Raw genomic sequence first — 20,086 nt, forward strand, 5'->3', positions numbered from 1 at the left:
GAATAATGTGTGTTTGTGGGCTGACAGAAAAAAAATGTATTTACACAGTAAGGTTTGATGCCAAGGACATGAATCCATCAGAAGTCAACGGTTTGTCTGTACACGGCATTTTACATACATACCTCACAGGTGAACCGTGTGTGTTTAAATGAGTTTGACATCCCTGCCAGTGCAGTTCAGTAGTTGTGGTGTGTGTTCAGTGCGATTCTGATCAGTCTGCCCTCTGGATGGGCTCTGTTTTCATGGTGCCAACGATGTGGTCTCATGATAAAGCACTGGTGGTTTTTCTTGAAACTTTAGGTTGATTCGGGTGAACATCACAGGATTGTGGTCTAACTGCCTTTATGGGTTTCTTGTAAAAAAAAAAAAAAAAAAAAAAATGGTTGAAATAAAAGGTTTCTCAGATGTCCTACTTTCGCCGTCATTCTGTTTTGCCTGTTTTAAGATGTGGATCTTCTTGTGCATGATTCCCTGTTTAGCCAGAGACTCTCCTGCGGCACTGTGTCTGCAGTTTACATATGCAACATCGTGATCAACATACATAGGCCTATCGGTTTATTTAGTACAAGAAAAGTCAAGCGGTGTGACATTGTCCTGGAGGGTGGCCTTGTGTCTTTATGCTCCACAGAGGAGAATCGAGTAAGTCCATTTTATTTGAAGGTAATCAATTTGGACCCGGAGCTGCGGACTCGTACCCGTTTCCCCGTGCTGACACTCAGAGTCCCTCTTGGTCAGGAAACTGGAACAGGAGCAAGTGAGTACATTTCAAACACACACTTACTGGCCATTTAGAGGACCAAATGGTGTTGCTTAATACACATTCAGTGTGTAAACAATCTCTACACACAAACTGTTACACAAACGAGCACACTGATGTGTTGAATATGTGCAAATGACTGGGAATCAATACCAAATGTGTCACTTCTACTAAACGCGTTATAAGCTGCAGTTTGTTGCACTGAAATGAAAATGGGGATGTCGCATCACCAGTCACTTGTTGAAAGGTTTTATTTGATTTTCATGACAAAAAGTGGGGGGAAAAAATTAAATATGTACAAGTTCCTATATATAACATAATTTAAATGAATAGATCATTTAAAGGAATATTCCAACATTTTTGGCAAAGTGCTCTTTTTCCATCTTACGTGTATTTCAAAAGGCCTGTTTCCACCTCAGGAACTTCGGGGAAATTTTACAGGGCCGGGGCCGTTGACGCGTCTCCATCGCAGGCAGTGTTGCCAACTTGGCGACTTTCTCCCTAAATTTGGCGACTTTCCAACTCCCCATGGCGACTTTTTTTGTCAAAAGCGACTAGCGACAAATCTAGCGACTTTTCCTGGTGTTACTGGAGACTTCTGGTATTTTGGAGACTGACATGAAAGCACGTATCGTTCCTCTGCAGTTCCTGTTCTCAGCGAGCAGCAGGTGCTGCCGCGAGCCCCTCCCCCGCCCCAAAGTCCTCACAGGTGGTCACAGCCTCGAGCCGCGCGCGGCGGTCGCAGGCAGCTGCAGTCAGGAGAGGAGCAGAGAGGAGACCCACGACTCCACGGCCAGGCAGCAGATGAATCGCGCATGCGCAAAGCCGCCATTGGTCCCGCCCTTCCTGTAAATTTGTAGTTCTAAAACATATTTAAGATGTTTTTTACTCACTTCCACACATCCAGAGCCCTCTCAGTGGAGACATGGCAGCTGAGAGGGCCGAGCAAGAGGACGCTCCTGTTGTAGCTCTTACCCCCCAAATACTACCAGGAACGTATTCGGTGGAAACGGGCCTAAATACACGCGATACACTGTGTGATGATGACAGCCTCGAAGCTCCAGTGGGGACCACAAAATGGACCAGTGGACGTACAGACGTGAAAGTGGTATCGAACAGCTTGTCTGAGTCTGGGTAGGCTGGAGTATTCCTCTAAAGCTGACTTCAGACTCCTCAGCTCAACATCTGCCTCTGTTAAGGAGCCGATGCTGTCAGGAACGGCATGAGGTCTGTTCATTTAGCAGATAAAATGTCATCAGACTTAAACTTATACATTTGCTGTACCTGGTGTGTTTTCTTATGGAGAAGAACTAATTTAATTTAAAAAACAAAGAAAGCATCGGGCTTTATATTCAGAAAAAAAAATCAACTGAATAAATTATATCCAGCTAATAATCTACTTTTTTGTTCAGTTATGACACAGTAAATGCATTTATCCATTTTCTTTCAGTTTAATAAAGCATTACAAAAGTAAAAACAGGTGTGAAGGTAATTTTGCACATTTGCCCCCATGAAATGGAACAAATGCCAGTGTTTATTCATTTTGTATTAACAAAATCATCAGCTGGGTAGAAGCAGTACCGCATTTCTGAAACTGTTATGGCATTTTCAGAATAACACTTCGTTTAGTTTCCATATTTTTGTATTTCGATAAGCACACTCAAAACTGGAGATCCTCCAGCGAAGCTGCTCCAAGGTAAAAAGCTTCTCCTCATGATCAATGTTGACGCAACAGTAACTTCACCCTTCACCCATGATGCACGCAGCTCACACCATGTGTTTTCTGTCACATGAAGGATGGGCCTCTGCTCAGACAACAGCTCTTTAACGTCCACTGAGCTTGGATCATCGACTCGTGGTTTTGTTTTTTCTGTCGTCCGCTTATCACCACCGTTTCATCAGCCACTGACTACAAACACAACTGGGAAAACTTAATTTCAGTTCACACACCATTCGTTTTCTAAAAGTCCAAAACCCTGAAGCAGCTGGTCTAATATCTCCTGACACTCATACACCTCCTTATCAACAGAACAGAGGAACGGACAAAGGTGGGAATGTAAGAATCACGTTCTCGTGGTCAGCTCCTTGAAGTGAAAAAAGTCCATTTCATGACATTTGGTGTTAGAACCTGTTAGCAGGACGGGTTTTCTCCACACAAGTCATCAACACGTTTCAAACTGAAGCACTTCCATTCCAACCAACGGCTAGGTGAAAACTGAAAACGATGGCCAAAGTTTTGTCTTTCACAACATTTTGCATTTTGCATTTCACAGCAGAAATGTCAATTGGGGGATTCCCAGTGTGTTCCCAGTCTGTCCCAAGGTCTCCTCTCAGTCGGACGTGCCAAAAGGACGCCTCTTGGCATCCTACTTAGATGCTCACACCACCTCAAACGGCAGCTCCCATGTGGCACCTGGCCCCACACCCCTCCTCCTGCAAGTGGTGGGATTGTGGTCGGGCCCCGTGGAGACCCCTGCCACCAGGCAATCAATCAATCAATCTTTATTTAAAATGTAAGATCACCATGCGACATGGTCTCAAAACACTTTACAATGTAAAAGGAGTAACACAACAAAACAAAAACAAAAAAATACAAATTACACGTGCAGTATATAGCATATACACACACACATACATATATACATGTATATGCACATACCTACATACACACACATACATATATAGTGAACAGACATGATTAAAACGCCAAACAGTAAAAGGAAACAAGTGAAAATGTATATGGGTAAAGGAAGGAAGGAAGTGGTCTAAGAATAATAAGAGGAGTAAAGGTGGGTCTTCACTCTTGATTTAAAAATATCCACTGAGCAGGCCTCCTTAACATGAGAAGGGAGGCCATTCCAAAAAAAAGGGGCACGGTAGGCGAATGCTCTATGACCGGCAGTTATCTTTTTGACGGGAGGAAGGACCAGAAGACCAGCACTGAGTGAACGGAGAGGACGTGCTGGTGTATACAATGTTATTAGCTCGGATAGATAGGTTGGAGCAAGTCCATGCAGAGCTTTAAAGGTTAAAAGGAGTATTTTAAAATCAGCTCTGGCCTGTATAGGTAACCAGTGAATAGAGGCCAGGATCGGTGTGATGTGAGTGAATTTACTAGATTTGGTCAGTACTCTTGCTGCCGCATTTTGAACGAGCTGGAGACCTCTAATGGTGGTTTTGGGAAGACCGGAGAAAAGGCTATTACAGTAGTCTAGTCTGGTAGATACAAAGGAGTGGATGAGAGTTTCAGCATCGCGAAATGATAAGATGGGCCGGATTTTTGCGATATTCCTGAGATGAAAAAATGCTGACTTGGTGATGGCCTTGATATGTGGCTGAAAGGTGAGGTGAGAGTCAAGGATTATTCCAAGATTTTTGACTGTTGGTTTTCCTGAGATAGTACAGTTTTCGATGTTAATGGTCAGGTTTTCATAATGGTGAGTCTGATTTGGTGATCCAACAATCAATAGCTCTGTTTTGGCTGTGTTCAGCAGTAAGAAGTTTGAGTTCATCCATTGTTTGATATCTGATAGGCAGGTTTCTAGATTTTTGGTTTGAGAGGTGTTGTTTGGTTTTATGGGTACATACAGCTGTGTGTCATCTGCGTAAGAGTGAAAATTAATGTCATATTGTCGAATTATGTCACCTAATGGAAGCATGTAGATGGAAAAGAGCATAGGGCCGAGGACGGATCCCTGTGGCACACCAAATTTAACATCCGCAGATTCTGTTAAGGTGGTGCTATAGCTGACAGATTGACTTCTATTAGGTAAATAGGAATGAAACCATGATAATGCTGTCCCTTGAATACCAACAGTCAACTCCAGACGATTTAATAATATATTGTGGTCCACCGTATCGAAAGCTGCACTCAGATCGAGAAGCAGTAGTAATGATGTTGAGCCAGAGTCCGTATTGATAAGTAGATCGTTAACTACTCTGGTCAGAGCCATTTCAGTGGAGTGGCAGGACCGAAAACCAGATTGAAATTTGTCATAGAGGTTGTTATTATTAAGATAGGTGGTTAATTGATTGACGACAGCTCTTTCAAGTAGTTTTGACATGAAAGGAAGGTTGGAAATGGGCCTATAGTTGTTCAGGTTAAGTGGATCAAGGCTGGGTTTCTTAAGCAGTGGTTTAATAATGGCAGTTTTAAAGGCAGAGGGCACAAAGCCTGAGGAGAGTGACTCATTTATGATTCTGAGGGTAGGGCTAATTAAAGCAGGGAACAGTTCCTTAAAGAGTTTAGATGGTATCGGATCTAACATGCAGGTTGTAGGTTTGGAAGTCGCTACCAGGCTACTAAGGGCATCAGGAGAGAGCAATTCAAATTGAGAGAGAGTGCAGTTGGTAGGAGTACCAGTGTCAGCCATAGTAGGAGTGTTGGCACTCACCTATGAGCTCCCCTCCCAGGCCTGGCTCCAGCAGGGGTCCCAGGACTCCCTAATCTGGGTAAGATACCTGTTTCTTTGTGGTGACACCTGAGGCCTCTGAATCACTCTCTCACCTGAGCCGTGTTTGGGCCTCGGTGACCCCGGCAGGTGATAAATGCCCCAGACAGCACGGGGTCACAGGGTCACACAAGGTACCAATTCCAGGAGGGAACAGGATTTAATGTTGACAAATGATTTGAACAATTTCATTTATGGTAATGTATTGGCGCAGATCTGCTGCCGGTACCTCAGCTGCTCCTGCGTCATGGCAGTGACTGCCTGACGGCCAGCAAATGTTTGTTTTGGCCTGGCAAGCTTCAATTTCCTTGAGAAATCCCTGCTCATTTCAAACGGTGCATCCACATATTCCAGCATATGTTTGGCACTTTGAAACCGAGCCGTAACAGAACAGGTTAATTTTCAATTATTCATCATGGAAATTACTGAATTTTGCAGTCTGGTTGCAGTCAGGTTGAGTGTGCAAGCCCCTAAAATCCCCGGGCCAACTAGATTTGGTCATAAACCTGACAGCCGGTCCCATCAACAACACCAACTGGAAATGGCTGCTTCACATGAACAATATTAGTGTAACTAAGAGATTCACCGATTTATTTATTTATTTATTTATTTTCATGGTTAGATTATCAAACATGGCACAATGTTCACAACTATTTTCATATTCATAGCTCTGCACATTTTTTTTATGAGGGCAAGGTTTAGAGTCACATTTAAACCATTTTAAGACACTAAGGGAGTTTTTTTCATGCAAAAAAAAATGTCTAAAATATGTAATATTGATGAACAGAGAATATTTTAGGGGTTTAATAAATGACTGGGGCGGGGCGTTCATGTTATATTTGATGAGATTTATCTGAGTGTTGCTGCGTTTCAAGGTGAAAATGGAGAAATTGTTGATTGCAGTTGCAGTAGACCCTTGGGCAACCGTCTTGGCTACAGATGATAACTTATTCTAATCTATATGATGCTGCATGTGCTTTAAAAAGATGCCAAATTTATTTCTTTGTCTCTGTCAAAACAGTAAGTTCACATTTCGGACAGGTGTACATTCTGTTTTGATCTACTGTTTCGAAAGTTCGGAAATAAGCTCTGATCTCTGGGCTCTCCTGCTGATTGGGATGATCATGTCAGTCGATGTGTCAGAAGAAAGAGGCGCTCTCACCAGGTTCGAGAGGCCAAGCTTCACACCCAGTAGAGCTTGAATAGTTCTTTGATTCCTGTTGTCTCAGCACGGAGCGTGGAAGTGCAGCAGGAGTGAGAGAGCGCCGTGAACCAAACATTAACTGGTCACTGCTAAGAACACAGAGTTTACTGTCTGACCAGGGTTTACTGTGACTGCCGAGAAGAACTGATAATCAGCAGTTTAGTTATTATACTACACATATTTCCTCTAGTGTTAGTGGAAATATGTTCACTTTTGTGCACATTCACATCTATTCAGGTTAATTATTCCCCTTTTTAGTCAGGCAGTTTCAGTATGATTCAACTCAAGTCTTATCTTGGCTCTGATGACCTGATGTTTACAAGAAGAAGGTCCAATCGGTGGCTTTGTTATTAAAACCACAGAAATAGGACGTTTCTGTGGTTCAAATCCATAGAGCTTTGCTTTAAATTCTGGAGGACCTCCTAAGGTTTCCAAAGATACCAAATATCTCCTGCCGCATTACAGGGAAATCTGTATAAAATGACGCACAAGACATCTGGATATTTTCTATTTCTATTTAAAATAATGGCATATTAAGTTTTGAATATTTCACTCGATATAAGTCAGATGTAGCTTCATTGAAGTATTGCACTAGTGCATGCAGGCACTAGTGTGCTGTTGTTGTTTGATATGGGGGGAAAATCTAACTTTGAAGCTACATAAGGGAAAATTTAAGGGGGAAATCAGACTGACTGTGATGAGACCGTACTGAAATTAGAAAGACACTCAATGCAGCAGGTTCAGGGTGAGGGAGTCCTTTAGTCCAGCCAGATAGAATAGAAGTGATACTTCAAGATTTCATGCTTGTTAATGCTGAATGGTTTTCCAAACTGCAAGATAAAGTGGAATGCAACGCTTGTCACCTCAAGGCGATGATGCAGCCTCTTCAGCTGTTTGAGGACGGTGGCGAGTGATCGAATGCTTCCTCGCTCGGGCCTTTCCTTGGGCCCGGCCTCGCCTCAGGAATGTGCTGGCAGGCCAGGGTAACAGTAGGGACTTATCCACGGTGTCAGCCCCTATCTGGCCTGTTGGTTTGCAGTCCACTGGACTGCACCAAACTCCTGCGTGCTGGCATCATTCATAGGATTCAAAGGACCATGAGGACTGGAGGGCAGACAGTCAGAGTGAAGCATGGCCTGCTGACACCAGACCAGGCCTGCAACGTGTGATGCCAAATATGTCGCTTCTGCAAAGACCGAAAGAGCCATTGCGTGGGTTAACACCAGTGTTGCCAAACCTTTGGACCCCAGAGGTGTTAATGTTTATACTTCTAATTTTTTGAGTGAACATCAAAACAATAAAACTAGAAGTGGTCAAATAATCAGCTAACAAGATACCAGGATTTCTGTGATGCATCCAAGCTGGACTGAAGTGCCTGCTCCTTCCTCACCTGCACCTGTCCAGATTCTCTGTCAGAGGCGTCAGCTGGGCTCTCACACACACACCGTGCACTATCAAGATTCAAGACACCTTCATCAATATATTCGTCCAATACACGTTTATGAGCTGGACTTTTCTGGGGGTTTAAATGTAAAGTTCTTAAGGAGATATAACATGGTCATAGCTTTTTCTCTCTCCAGATATGTTTGTTTTTTTTTTTTTTTTTTTTTTTTAACCAAACTACAGGTCACATATCTACACAGATTATTTGTCTATGTTGTGGAACATTTCTGTTTTTCAGCTGTTAGCTACACATAGATGAAGAAAAACCAGATTATTCAAACTTTACAGAATGACAGCCAGAATACAGGTGAGCAGGCTCTAACATTTTATGTAAATACACAAAAAACACTTTAATAGTTTAAATGATTTTACATTAGGGACTTCTTGTGCCTGTCATACTTAACACTTAGTTTATAATTATCTTATTACACTTTATGTGAATTTATCATCTAATAATAAATACTAATATTTCTATAGAGGTTTCAAATGTGTCTGTGGTAGTCAAAAATTATGTTACTGTTAATAGTTAAGTGAGTAAAAGAGAAACTTATCTCCAAAAGGCATAAAGTTAAAAATTAAACTTTTTTCAACATTTTAAGGTAGATCAGTGTATTCGTTTTGTTTTGTACATTTTTAGAGTGGAAAAACAGGTAAGGAGCGCCATGCAGAAGTTTGGGCACCCCAAGAGATTTGAGCTCTCGGACAAATTTTACCAAGGTCTCAGATCTTAATTTGCTTGTTAGGACTGTGGCTTGTTCATAGCAATTGTTAGGAAAGGCCATGTGATGCAAATTTCAAAGCTTTATAAATACCTTGACTCCTCAAACCTTGTCCCGACAATCAGCCGACATGGGCTCCTCTAAGCAGCAGCCCAGCACTCTGAAAATTAAAATAATTGATGCCCACAAAGCCGCAGACAGCTATAAGAGACAGCTATAAGAGGATAGCAAAGTGTTTTCAGGTTTCAGGCCGTTTCCTCAGTTTGAAATGTAATTAAGAAAAAATTAAAAGTTAACAGGAAAGGGGGAGGTCACGTTGAGGTGTGCAAGACCAAGAAAACTTTCTGTACTGCTTGTAGGATTGCAAAGAAAGACAAATCAAAACCTTAGTGTCACTGAAAAAGACTTTCAGGAAGATTTAGCAGACTGTGGAGTGATGGTGCACTGTTCTCCTGTGCAGCGCCACCTGCACCAACAGGACCTTCATGGAAGAATCAGCAGGCGCAAACCTTTCCTGCATCCTCACCACAAAATTCAGCATCAGAGGTTTGCACAAGAACATCTGAACGAGCCTTGATGCATTTTGGAAACAAATCCTGTGGACTGATGAAGTTAAAATAGAACTTTCTGGCCACAATGAGCGACGGTATGTTTGGAGAAAAAAGGAAGCAGAGTTTCATGGAGCAAACATCACACTGTCTGTAAAAAAAAAAAAAAGCTGAGGATGGAAAGAGGATGGCTTCTATAACAGGATCATGATCTTAAACACACAAAATCCACAATGAACTCCCTCAAGAGACACAAGCTGAAGGTTTTGCCCCGGCCCTCACAGTCCCCCGTCCTAAACATCATCGAAAACCTGTGGAAAAACCTCAAAAGAGCAGTGCAGGCAAGACGGCCCAAGAATCTCACAGAACTAGAAGCCTTTGCAAGGAGGAATGGGTGAAAATCCCCCAAACCAGAACTGAAAGACTCTTAGCCGGCTACAAAAACCGTTTACAAGCTGTGGTTCTTGCCAAAGGTAGTGTTACTAAGCACTGAACGTGCAGGGTGCCCAAACGCGTGCCTCGGGCCCTTTTCCTTTTTTCTTACTTTGAAACTGTAAAAGGTGGAAATAAAAAGGTAATCTTGCTTAAAATATTAAGCTTTGACTTTATGCCTTTTGGGAGTCAGATCATCTCTTACTCGCTTAGTTAATCACAGTAATAGAAATTTTGACCAGGGGTGCCCAAAGTTGGGGTATTCGTAGTTTGGGGGCATTTTTTATAATGTTCAGAATGTATCGCAGAATCATTTTAGAGCTGTTTTGTTGAAGTGTCTTTGAAAACGCTCATCTGAATCATCTGAGTTAAATATAGACATAATCCTGTGATAACCTGTGGTGTGATCTATGATATACCTAATCTACAGGGCAGCTGTATATGTTTGTTATGCTTTGAAAAGTAATAGGCCTAAGCAGCAGATGAGATGTGGTTATATAATTACACAACGCAATGGGATGTAATTAGTCCGAGTTAGCCTCACTTGATCGGCATGGGCTGACAGATGCAGTAAAGGGTGGGTGGGCTGCGGAGGGGTTTCTTGTCCCCCTCCCTGAGTAATGAACTGGGAACGCAAACAGGGTTAAAGTGAGGACGATACGAATCCCCCCTCACATGACTGCGATTACAGAGAAAGAGAAAGAGAGAGAGAGAGAGAGAGAGAGAGAGAGAGAGAGAGAGAGAGAGAGAGATGGTGGGGAGCTCACTGAGTGACAGTACATGGACTCGGCGCACACACACTTTTCCAGAAAGCAGGTTGACTTTGGTTCTTGGCCGGGATCGCTCTCTTCTCTGGGGTAATGTGCAAACTTGTACCGAGGACGCTTGCGTCGCGGTAGCCGATCATTTGCTGTGCATGTCGAGCGCCAGACGCCGCTTTGCAAAGTTTTGTTACGCGGGTTTCACTGTACTTCAAGTCCCGACATGTAGTCCCTAATTTAACCATGGCTTTTTTAAAGTCTGCATTAATGCATTTGCAAAATGCAAGGTCAGTCTTGCAATATGTGAAGTTAACTTTTTTAATTATTATTATTATTTATATGTAAACATCAGAATCAGAATTCAAAGTTGGTATTTCAGCTCCTTGTGTGGCCACTGATTACATATGAGTGAAGTGGGAATTTTGCACCAAGTGTAGTTCAAGTCCACTGAGTTGTCCAGTGTGTGCTGTGCAGTGTTGGAATCAGTATTTTTCACTGTGTGTGTGTGTGTGTGTGTGTGTGTGTGTGTGTGTTCCTCCAGCTGCAGGTATGATGGTGCTACACAGGTGCATGCTGGTGCTGACCGCCCTGCTGCTGGTGTGTGAGCTGGTCATCAGCCACCTCTGCAGGTCCCTCATCATCATGGTGGATGGATTCCACACGCTCTTCATCCTCATGCACATGGCTGTCCCCCTTTTGCAAAATGAAAGCGCCAAAGGAGCGTCGGATGAATCCCAGCTCCTCTCTGTCAACCCCAGTCCATCCCCACCTGGCACCTCCGCCTCCACAGACTCATCGATCAAACCCGAACCTGGCGTCCGGTCAGCCACCTGTGACCCAGAAGTCACCTCTTCCACCTCATCTGCTCCCCCTCCCGCTCTGGATCCCTCTCCTGTCCATGCATCAGTCTCACAAGCTAAGTCAAATCAACTTTTCCCCCCAGTCTCCTCCAGCGTCGCCCCAAAAACCCTCCAGTCTCCTCCGGCTTCCTCGTGTGGTTTTTCTTACATGCATATGAGGGCTGAGACTGTGGAGGCCATGATCTCAGCTCTCCTCCTGGCCTCTTTGTGTGTCTCTTACTGCATAAAGATCCTCAACAGCGTCATGCAGCCCCAGCCAACGCAGCGCCCCCTTATGGCCACGGTGGTAGGGGCCGTCAGTGTGCTCCACAAGCTGCTGGTCCTCGGTCTGAGCTGGGGTCAGCTGCTGAACCTCAGGGCAGGAGCAGCCTGGGAGGCGGAGTCTCGTGGAGCGAGCAGGAAAGGTAGTGCTGATCGTACGTCTACCTACTTAAAGGAGCAGTTCACCCAACATACAAAAAAGATGAGATCCATCAAGATAGTTTCTTTATGATTTGGTGAAGTTTCCAGTCTGTCGCAACCTTCTCTGTCTCCTGGCAACCTAATACAACAAACTATATAATACAACACAACAAACTGTATCCATCCACCCCTAATCTGTACTCCGGTGGCAGACATATATAATTTGCCGGTATTCTTCAGCAGGAAATAGTTCCTAACGAAGCATTTCATCCCCACGGGCTATGGATTATACTGCATATCCATATTATTGCTTTTTGAAAGAGCTGTGGCTGTTCACATGAACATGCTTTACACATGTAATTTTTTCCAGCCTCGCCGTGTTGAGGTGCTGGGAGAAAGGGAAGATCGTGACAGACTGGAAACTTCACCAAATCACACAGAAACTATCTGCATGAAGAGAGTGTGAGCAGGAAATTATATTTTCATGTATTTTGGTTGAACTGTTCCTTAAAGCCACAATGAAATAAAACATTTTAAGCTTGTTAGTTAATTTTCCATATCATAACATAAAACAATAAATTGCATCACAAAATTTTTATGTGCTCATGTTTCTATAACAATATCCAGCCATTACCTCTACCTCCTGCAAAATGGCTCATCTTCAGCGGCCAGTTCACCGTGTACCAGCAGGTGTAGATAAAAATTCAAGCCCATAATACCATTTTGAAGAGCCTCCTAGTCTGTCCCTCCTGTCATCTAAAATCTTGCCCTTTAGAGGATTGAACCCTTAAATCCCCGTCTCCTCTCCCTGAGGCTCCAGTGTTGGATCATAGTGGCAGGTTTTATTCTGAAGAATCCGTGAAAAGGATTTGTGGCAGCTCTAGATGATACACAAAGTGTTTTGAAATTTTGAACATATCCTGCTCCAACCAGAGATGCATGAAATTACAGAACCAAGATGCCTTTGAATTGTGATTTTAAATTGTAAGTGTGAAAGGAACACGGAGTGCAGTCACAGTCTTTTGTTTGCATTATGTAATAGTATCTTTTTCTACAGAAAGGATACAGTGGTATCGCTCTGATGGATTCTAGCACATGGGCATTTCACTTTGAAGTATGTGGTAAGTGTATATTCAGCTGTAAGTTGCATCAAACGGCTCCCATGTTTGTTTTTCATTCCTCTTTTCAGCTCCCACAGTCAGGGCAGAGGAGGAAGCCAAACATCATGCAGTGCAGGGGCGTGCCGTGGATGATGTCAGCCAAGTCCCATCTGCTATGGACGGGTCGCTCTACAATGGAGCGCTTGTCCTCTGTAACCCGGGAACCTCCAGTGTCCCACACAGCAACTCCCCATCACAAACCCAGAATCCACCACCAGGGGGCCCACTGGGCGGTGGGCCCTGTCACCAAGCAGTGACGGACTGTGTGGATTCAGCCAGGCCCGGCTCAGACAGACAGGAGCGTGAGAAAGTCTGCAAGTGTGAAGCTTATCCACATGACGAGCTCACAGAGACGTCCAAATCCAGCACCTGCGTGGGACATTTCGGTAAGGGAGCATCGCCCTGTCTGCACGCCGCCTTGGACTGATGTTGGGCTTGATTGTTGTCTTTTTTCACCCTGTGCCCCTTACAAAACAAAAAACAAAAAACATAATAGCAGTGTGTTTAAAAAAGTGAGTTAAGTCCATAATCCTTATAATAGCTTTTATTTCCATACACACAAATGCATTGGGAACACTCCACATTCTATTCCAAATCAAAACATGAAGAAAAATGTATCAAATATGTTATTACTCTACAGAAAGTAAAGAAAATGGAATATTAGGCTGTTCAAAAAAATAGCAGTGTCTGCATTTTTCTTTACAAACTCAAACATTTACTGTATAAACTGAAAAATGCTTGAAGATTTAGCTTTCCCGTGAATCACTGAACTAATATTTAGTCGTATAAACATGGTTTCTGGGAAATGCTTCACATCTGTGTTGCATGGAGTCGACCAGCTTCTGGCACCTGTGAACAGGTATTCCAGCCCAAGACGATTGCACTACATCCCACAATTCCTCTGCATTTCTTGGTTTTGCCTCAGAAACAGCATTTTTGATGTCACCGCACAAATTTTCTACTGGATTAAGGTCCAGGGATTGGGCTGGTCACATAATGTTAATCTTGTTGGTCTGGAACCAAGATGCTCCTCGCTTATTGGTATGTTTGGGGTCGTTGTCTTGTTGAAACACCCATTTCAAGGGCATTTCCTCTTCAGCTTAAGGCAACATGACCTCTTCAAGTATTTTGATGTATTCAAACTGATCCATGATCCCTGGTAAGCGATAAATAGGCCCGACACCATAGTATGAGAAACATCCCCGTATCATGATGCTGGTGCCACCATGCTTCACTGTCTTCACAGTGTACTGTGGCTTGAATTCAGTGTCTGGGGGTCGTCTGACAAACTGTCTGCAGCCCCTAGCCCCAAAAAGAACAATCTTGCTTTCATCAGTCCCCAAAATTTTGCGCCATTTCACTTGAGGCCAGTCAATGTGTTCTTTGGCAAATTGTAACCTCTTCAGCACATCGTTTTTGCAACAATGGGACTTTGCGGGGGCTTCTTGCCCATAGCTTGGCTTCACATAGGCCTCTTCTAATTGTTAGAGTACTCACAGGTAACTTTAGACCTTCTTTGTTCTCCCTGGAGCTGATCATTGGCTGAGTCTTTGCCATTTGGGCTATTCTTCAATCTATTTGAATGGTAGTTTTCCGTTTTCTTCCACGTCTTTCTGGTTTTGGTTGCCATTTTAAAGCATCTGAGATCATTTTAGCTGAGTAGCCTATCATTTTCTGCACTTCTTTATATGTTTTCCCCTCTCCAATCAACTTTTTAATCAAAGTAAGCTGTTCTTCTGAACAATATCTGGAACGACCCATTCTACTCAGATTTTCAGAGAGAAATGCACTATAACCAGCATGTACAACATTTGCTACCTTCGTCCTTGAATAAGGGCCACCTGTTTGACACCTGTTTTTTCACAGAATGAATGACCTCACTAATTGAACTCCACACTGCTATTATTTTGAACACACCCCTTTCAGTTAATGATTCAATTACACAGAATCAGCAGCATGCAAGTCATGACTGTTGGATCTGTTGGTTTTCTATTACTCTACTGCACCTACTAGTAAATTATTTGCCATGTAGGAATATAATTTCTACCAAAAACAGTGATTGATGTGGTTAGTGATGTTGAACTGCTATTATTTTGAACACAACTGTAAGCGGACCAAAAACTTCTCAAACCTCTGATTTTCCCAGGAGAGTTCTGCCATCGTCTCATTTCTTCCTCCCATATTCTGATCAGCTGTTTCTGAACAGTCAACCAAATACATTACAGCTAAAACTCCGTCTGCATTTTTGATTTTAATGGCATTTCTCACTTCCAGTTACTTCCATCTTCAGTGAAAACAATCAGGCAGATTAAACTGCTTCTGTTTTGGCTGGGAGTCCATGAGAGTCTCACATTAGGAGTAATACATTTTGTTTCTGACAAGGGCACAGGCAAGACAGCATCTTGTTTACAGCTGCAATAAATGAAATTGCAAAAAACATTTAAACTCAAAACACACACACACACACACACACACACACTCAATGTCACAGTTGGCAAGTATGATCATAGGCTCATCATATAAAAACATGCCATGTGTATGAGACCATCTTTGGCTTAACCATTTTTACTATTGTTTGATAATAGCCAACATCCCCAAACCATGTCAGTCAGGACGAGGATGTCATATTTTCGGTTTTCACTGTTTACTGTTTCACTGTCATTGTTTTTTTTCCCTCTCAGACAACCAAAATCCACCTCAAACATCTTCAGTCTATACTCACAACATGAAGAGCTCATGGCCGAGGGCCTGGTGGTCCGACTGTCTCTCGTCCTTCGTCTCTGTCGCCCAGGCTCTCGTCAGCTCCATCCTGGCTCTTATCAGCGGGCTGGTGATGCTGCTGGTGGGTCCAGAGTGCCTGCACAGCTCGCAGCTCTGCAGCTTCCTTATCTACCTGGATCCTGGCCTGTCCCTGCTGGCCGTGATCGCACTGCTGGCCACAGCTCTGCCACAGGTGAGCTGCTGTGGATAGCACCTGACTCGGTGGATAAAAATGTAGGCATTTGACCAATTTTCTTATCAGCATTGATTTACACAGCAAACAGAACAAAGCAACTGAATCTCAGTGCCGCCCTCACCAGTTATGAAAGGCTGATCGCGCTCAGATGATCAGGTGCAAATTACTAATGGATAGATTAAAATAGATCGTCCTAAGCCTATGCAACTTTGTCTCATAAGAGATGTACATTATTTAAAACATATGTAAGGAAATATATCGCTTTTTAAATTTTGCATATTTTTGCACTCTAAAATCGCTGAGTGATCCTTTAACTCCCTCGATCCTCAGAATCACAGGCAACCTCGCAAATGTGAATGGCAAATGACTGGTGATGCTTTTTTAACCAATGCATCTCATCGTCAGGTGTACAAGTATGGACTGCTGCTGCTCCAGGCCACCCCTCCTCAAATCTGTGTGTCGGACCTTGGGCAGAGGATTGTCAGTGTGCCGGGAGTCCAGTCTCTGCACGACCTCCACATCTGGCAGCTGACAGAGACGTGCATGGTGGCCTCTGTGCATGTGCACTGTCATGCCGAGTTTCAGACTCACAGGTGAAGCGGCAAACTTTAATTCAATGCTTAGAGTTAGTGTTATGTTACGATAAATTTAAATGTTAACTTCTGAAATTCTATACATATGCTCATGGGAAATAAAACGCCTCACCTTAAGTTCATTTTAGTTGCTTATAATTCAATATAAAGCTACACAAGACAACTATCGCAACTGTGTTCCAGCTGGCAGCAAGAGGTAACTCTATTAAACAAGTTCAAATTCAGTTTTATTTAAAGCCCATTATCACTGTTTACTGTGTCACGGGGCTTTACATGCCCACAGGTTTACATCAAACACAGACAGACGTGTCAGGTTTAGCCAATGCAGAGCGGTCACTGTGCTCAATGAGGATGAAGATCCAAGTATCAACAGCATAACAGTGGAGACTAATGTTATACAGTTAGGTCCATAAGTATTTGGACAGCAACACTATATCTAAAATCTTGCCCTTGTACACCACCACAGTGGATTTGAAATGGAGTAATCAAAACAGGATTGAAGTGCAGCCTTTCAGCTTTTATTTAAGGGGCTGAACAAAAATATGGCATTAACCTTTTAGTAATTACAGCCGGTTCTATACATCGTCACTCCATTTTCAGAGGCTCAAAAGTCATTGGACACTTGACTAAAAAGCAGTTTCATGTCCAGGTCCATGTCCTTTTCCCTTGTTATTCCATGACAAATTAAAGTAATTTCCCTCAACATGTGATGCACAGAGGTGTCTATGGAGCATGCTGCTTTCTCTCTGAGAGATAAGATTCTAACCAAGAGAGCGCCAGGCCAAGAATACCAATTAGATCTGCCAGGCACTTTAACAGTATGGTGTGATCGGCCGTGTCAAACAAATGCTGCACTCAGATCAAATAGGATAAGTACAGACGTCGCAGCGGGTTGCACGTCTCGTAAAAGGTCATTTGTCACTGTAGTAACGCAGTTTCAGTAGAAAGCAAACGCCTGAAGCCTGACTGAAATGCTTCAGATAGTTGTGGTTGAGAAACTGAGCTACAATTTTTTTTAAATATTTTTGAGAGAAACCGGAGGTCAGCCTATAATTATGTAAGGCTTCAGGGTTGAAGTTAAGTGCCAGATTTAAGTGACAAATTTACAAGACTGAGCATTGTTGGGCCGAGAACCAAAAAGAAAAGCTCTATGTAAAGTTTAACATGTAGGGGGTCAAGCAGGCAAGCGGCTGGTTTAACAGTGCACTGATTTACAAAACATGTCTGAAGGGATCAAATTGGGTTAAATGATGCACATCCTGAATAACCTCTGGAGCAGCAATGTAAAACATGTGAGCGAGCTGATTCAGGAGGCTATTTTGAATATCCCCACAGAGTGAGTCTTTTCTTTGCATGGAAAAATCAACAAAAATCAACAAAAACATTTGCTATAAAAGAGCTAAACTGAGCGGCGTGATTCCAGTTTAGTTAAGCCACTGTGTCAAATAGGAACTTGGGGTTACGTTAAAGTTCATGATTTTTGAATAATGAGCGGAATTGGTTGTGAAAAGCGCATGTTTATAATCACCCAGGTTATCATGTCAGGCGTGACAGAAGACTTTATAATAATCATTGCCACAAGTTTAATGTTTACACCTTACACTAGGAAATTTGATAGAGGCCTAAAGGCTACAGCAGCTGGAAACGGTAGAGACGCCTGGCAGGGATGGGAGTGTTACCTGGAAAATATAACAAAAAAGGTCAGAGAGGGCAGCTGAGTAGGGAGCGGCACATATATGAGAGACTAGAGCTAACTCCCAGCACCCAGAAATCATGTAATCCACACCAGTAAACTACCCACAGCATGTTCATATTTACTAGCCTGTGATACTTTATACCAAAGTACATCAAAGGAGTACTTATGGTGGTCCAGCTTTCTGTGGACAGAGGGGCTACACACTGTTTAGGAAACTGTTTTTGTTATTTTGTTCTACAGTTTGGATCCATCTCTTCCTGAACTTTTATTTGGATGAGCAGGTTTAAAATGCACAGTCTCATTTAGGGGGCTGGAACCCTGCTCTCTGCTGCAGTGCCACTTTATAATTTAAGCTGATGAGGTGTGCTTAAAAATAGTATTGCCTAGTACAGCCTTAAAGCTTTAAATCTGGAGAATCCACTTGGTAAAGAAGATTTTGTCAGTTAAGGTAAGCTAAGTTACCTGCCATTTAAAACACAAAATTTGGTTTACTTGTAGCCTAATAGCTGCCTCTTTTTCAGATGAAAGACTTTTTTTTTTTTAGAGAAAGTCTTTATATAATTGCACTTGTGTATACTTTCTATGGGGTATTTTATCAGTCTCAATTGTGCAGTGCGAGAAGAAAGCTAAAAGGAATGTATTGCTTCTCCTTTTGTTATTAATGCAAAGTCAATTTGTTTGTCCAGGTGTGGTGACCTAACGTCCGGAGTCACCAAAGTGTTTCAGAGTGTGGGGGTGAGCTGCTGCACCGTGCAGACAGAGTTTCTTCCCTCCACGTCCGGCAGCAGCAGTGACCATGGCGACAGCGGCCTGTCCATCATCCGCAGAGACGCGGCCTCCCTGCTTCCTCTGCCGGCCTGCAGCCTGGCCTGTGGGAAAGACTGTGCTGACAAAATGTGCTGCTCCCCGCCAACAGAGGAGGGCAGGGAGCCGCTGGCGCCACCAGCTGGAGACGCTGAGGAAGAGCCTCAGATGTTGGTCATTGAAAACACCTTCCTCTGACCTGCAGCTTGAACCAAAGAACAACACCGTGACAAAATTAATGAATTAATGAACACTCAGTCCATCCCAGCGTCACACAGGAGGAGCCCCTGGTGTTCAGTCAGTAAAGACTCACTAATGTCATGCTGGACCAGCTGAACTGGCCGAAACAAGGGGGGACCAATTTTTCAATAAGATGGTGAAGGAATCAGTTTTCGTGAGACACTAACTATGTTTTCTTTTCTTTCTTGTTTTTTTGAGATTAAAACATTGTTATTTTTATTGTGTTAACAGGCTGCCACACCAAAGAACATGTCCAACACATGTCAAATCATCAAATCAAATCAAGCTGACAAGGAATTTGTTTAATGCATGACAAGTAGAGGGTGGAGGCATTTTCACTGCCATGGATATTTGTCATCGAGTAGGTTCGCTTTCAGTTTCCCTTTTTTTTTTTTTTTTTTGTTTGCCTGGAACTTCCATGTTCACCATGATGTGTTGGAATAAAATACTATAACCCCACATCTGTCACTTTTCATTGTGTGAGCTGTTACATTTCCCCCCCACGTAGAACACAAACTTGAGAAATAAAGGTTGCTAATGGGGAAAACTAACACAAACTGCATGTAACAAAAATAAACAAACAAACAAACAAACAAACTGGGTCTTGGGTTCAAAAAGGTGGCAGGGGATTATTTCTCCTTCCTGCCACCCACTAAATCTATCAAAATGATAGCAGAACTAAAAAATACAACCCAGTAAAAGAAAAGAGTGGAAGTCAGTGGACCCGGAGGCAAAACACAAACCCCCCCCACACAAAAGCCTGGTTTATTTTTTCAAAATACCAAGAGAGCCAACTGAACCAAAACTGAACTGAGCAGCAACTGCTCCTTATATAACCTCCCAGCCCTGCTGATTAATCAAAGACCTTCAGCTGGGAGTGGACATCACAGGTGCACCCACTTTCTCCTAATGAGCAGGGTGATTCTTGTGGGGGGAAAACAAAACTCTAGTACTTACCAAAACAATTGATAACACACTTCAAATGTATGAGGTACACTGTTTCACTTGAAGGCATTTGGTAAATTAAGTAATCATCAAGTAACGGTATTGTTACTTCACT

The 20,086-nt window shown here is 42.9% G+C and overlaps 1 protein-coding gene across 1 annotated transcript; it reads left to right on the plus strand.

Moving 5' to 3' along the window:
* Positions 1–10,867: 10,867 nt before the first annotated feature.
* Positions 10,868–16,290, plus strand: LOC115369711 (zinc transporter 10). Its single transcript, XM_030066381.1, has 4 exons — positions 10,868–11,579; positions 12,767–13,123; positions 15,419–15,690; positions 16,099–16,290. The coding sequence occupies exons 1-4, from the start codon at positions 10,868–10,870 to the stop codon at positions 16,288–16,290; spliced, it is 1,533 nt and encodes a 510-aa protein (XP_029922241.1).
* The last annotated feature ends 3,796 nt before the right edge of the window (positions 16,291–20,086 follow it).

Source organism: Myripristis murdjan, chromosome 13 (assembly GCF_902150065.1).
Source record: "Myripristis murdjan chromosome 13, fMyrMur1.1, whole genome shotgun sequence".
Classification (NCBI taxonomy): domain Eukaryota; kingdom Metazoa; phylum Chordata; class Actinopteri; order Holocentriformes; family Holocentridae; genus Myripristis; species Myripristis murdjan.

Coding starts and splice junctions, on each gene's coding strand:
- LOC115369711 (XM_030066381.1), top strand. CDS start 10,868: ATGGTGCTACACAGGTGCATGCTGGTGCTGACCGCCCTGCTGCTGGTG. Junction 11,580..12,766: donor TCGTGGAGCGAGCAGGAAAG/GTAGTGCTGATC, acceptor TCCTCTTTTCAG/CTCCCACAGTCAGGGCAGAG. Junction 15,691..16,098: donor TGGCCACAGCTCTGCCACAG/GTGAGCTGCTGT, acceptor TCTCATCGTCAG/GTGTACAAGTATGGACTGCT.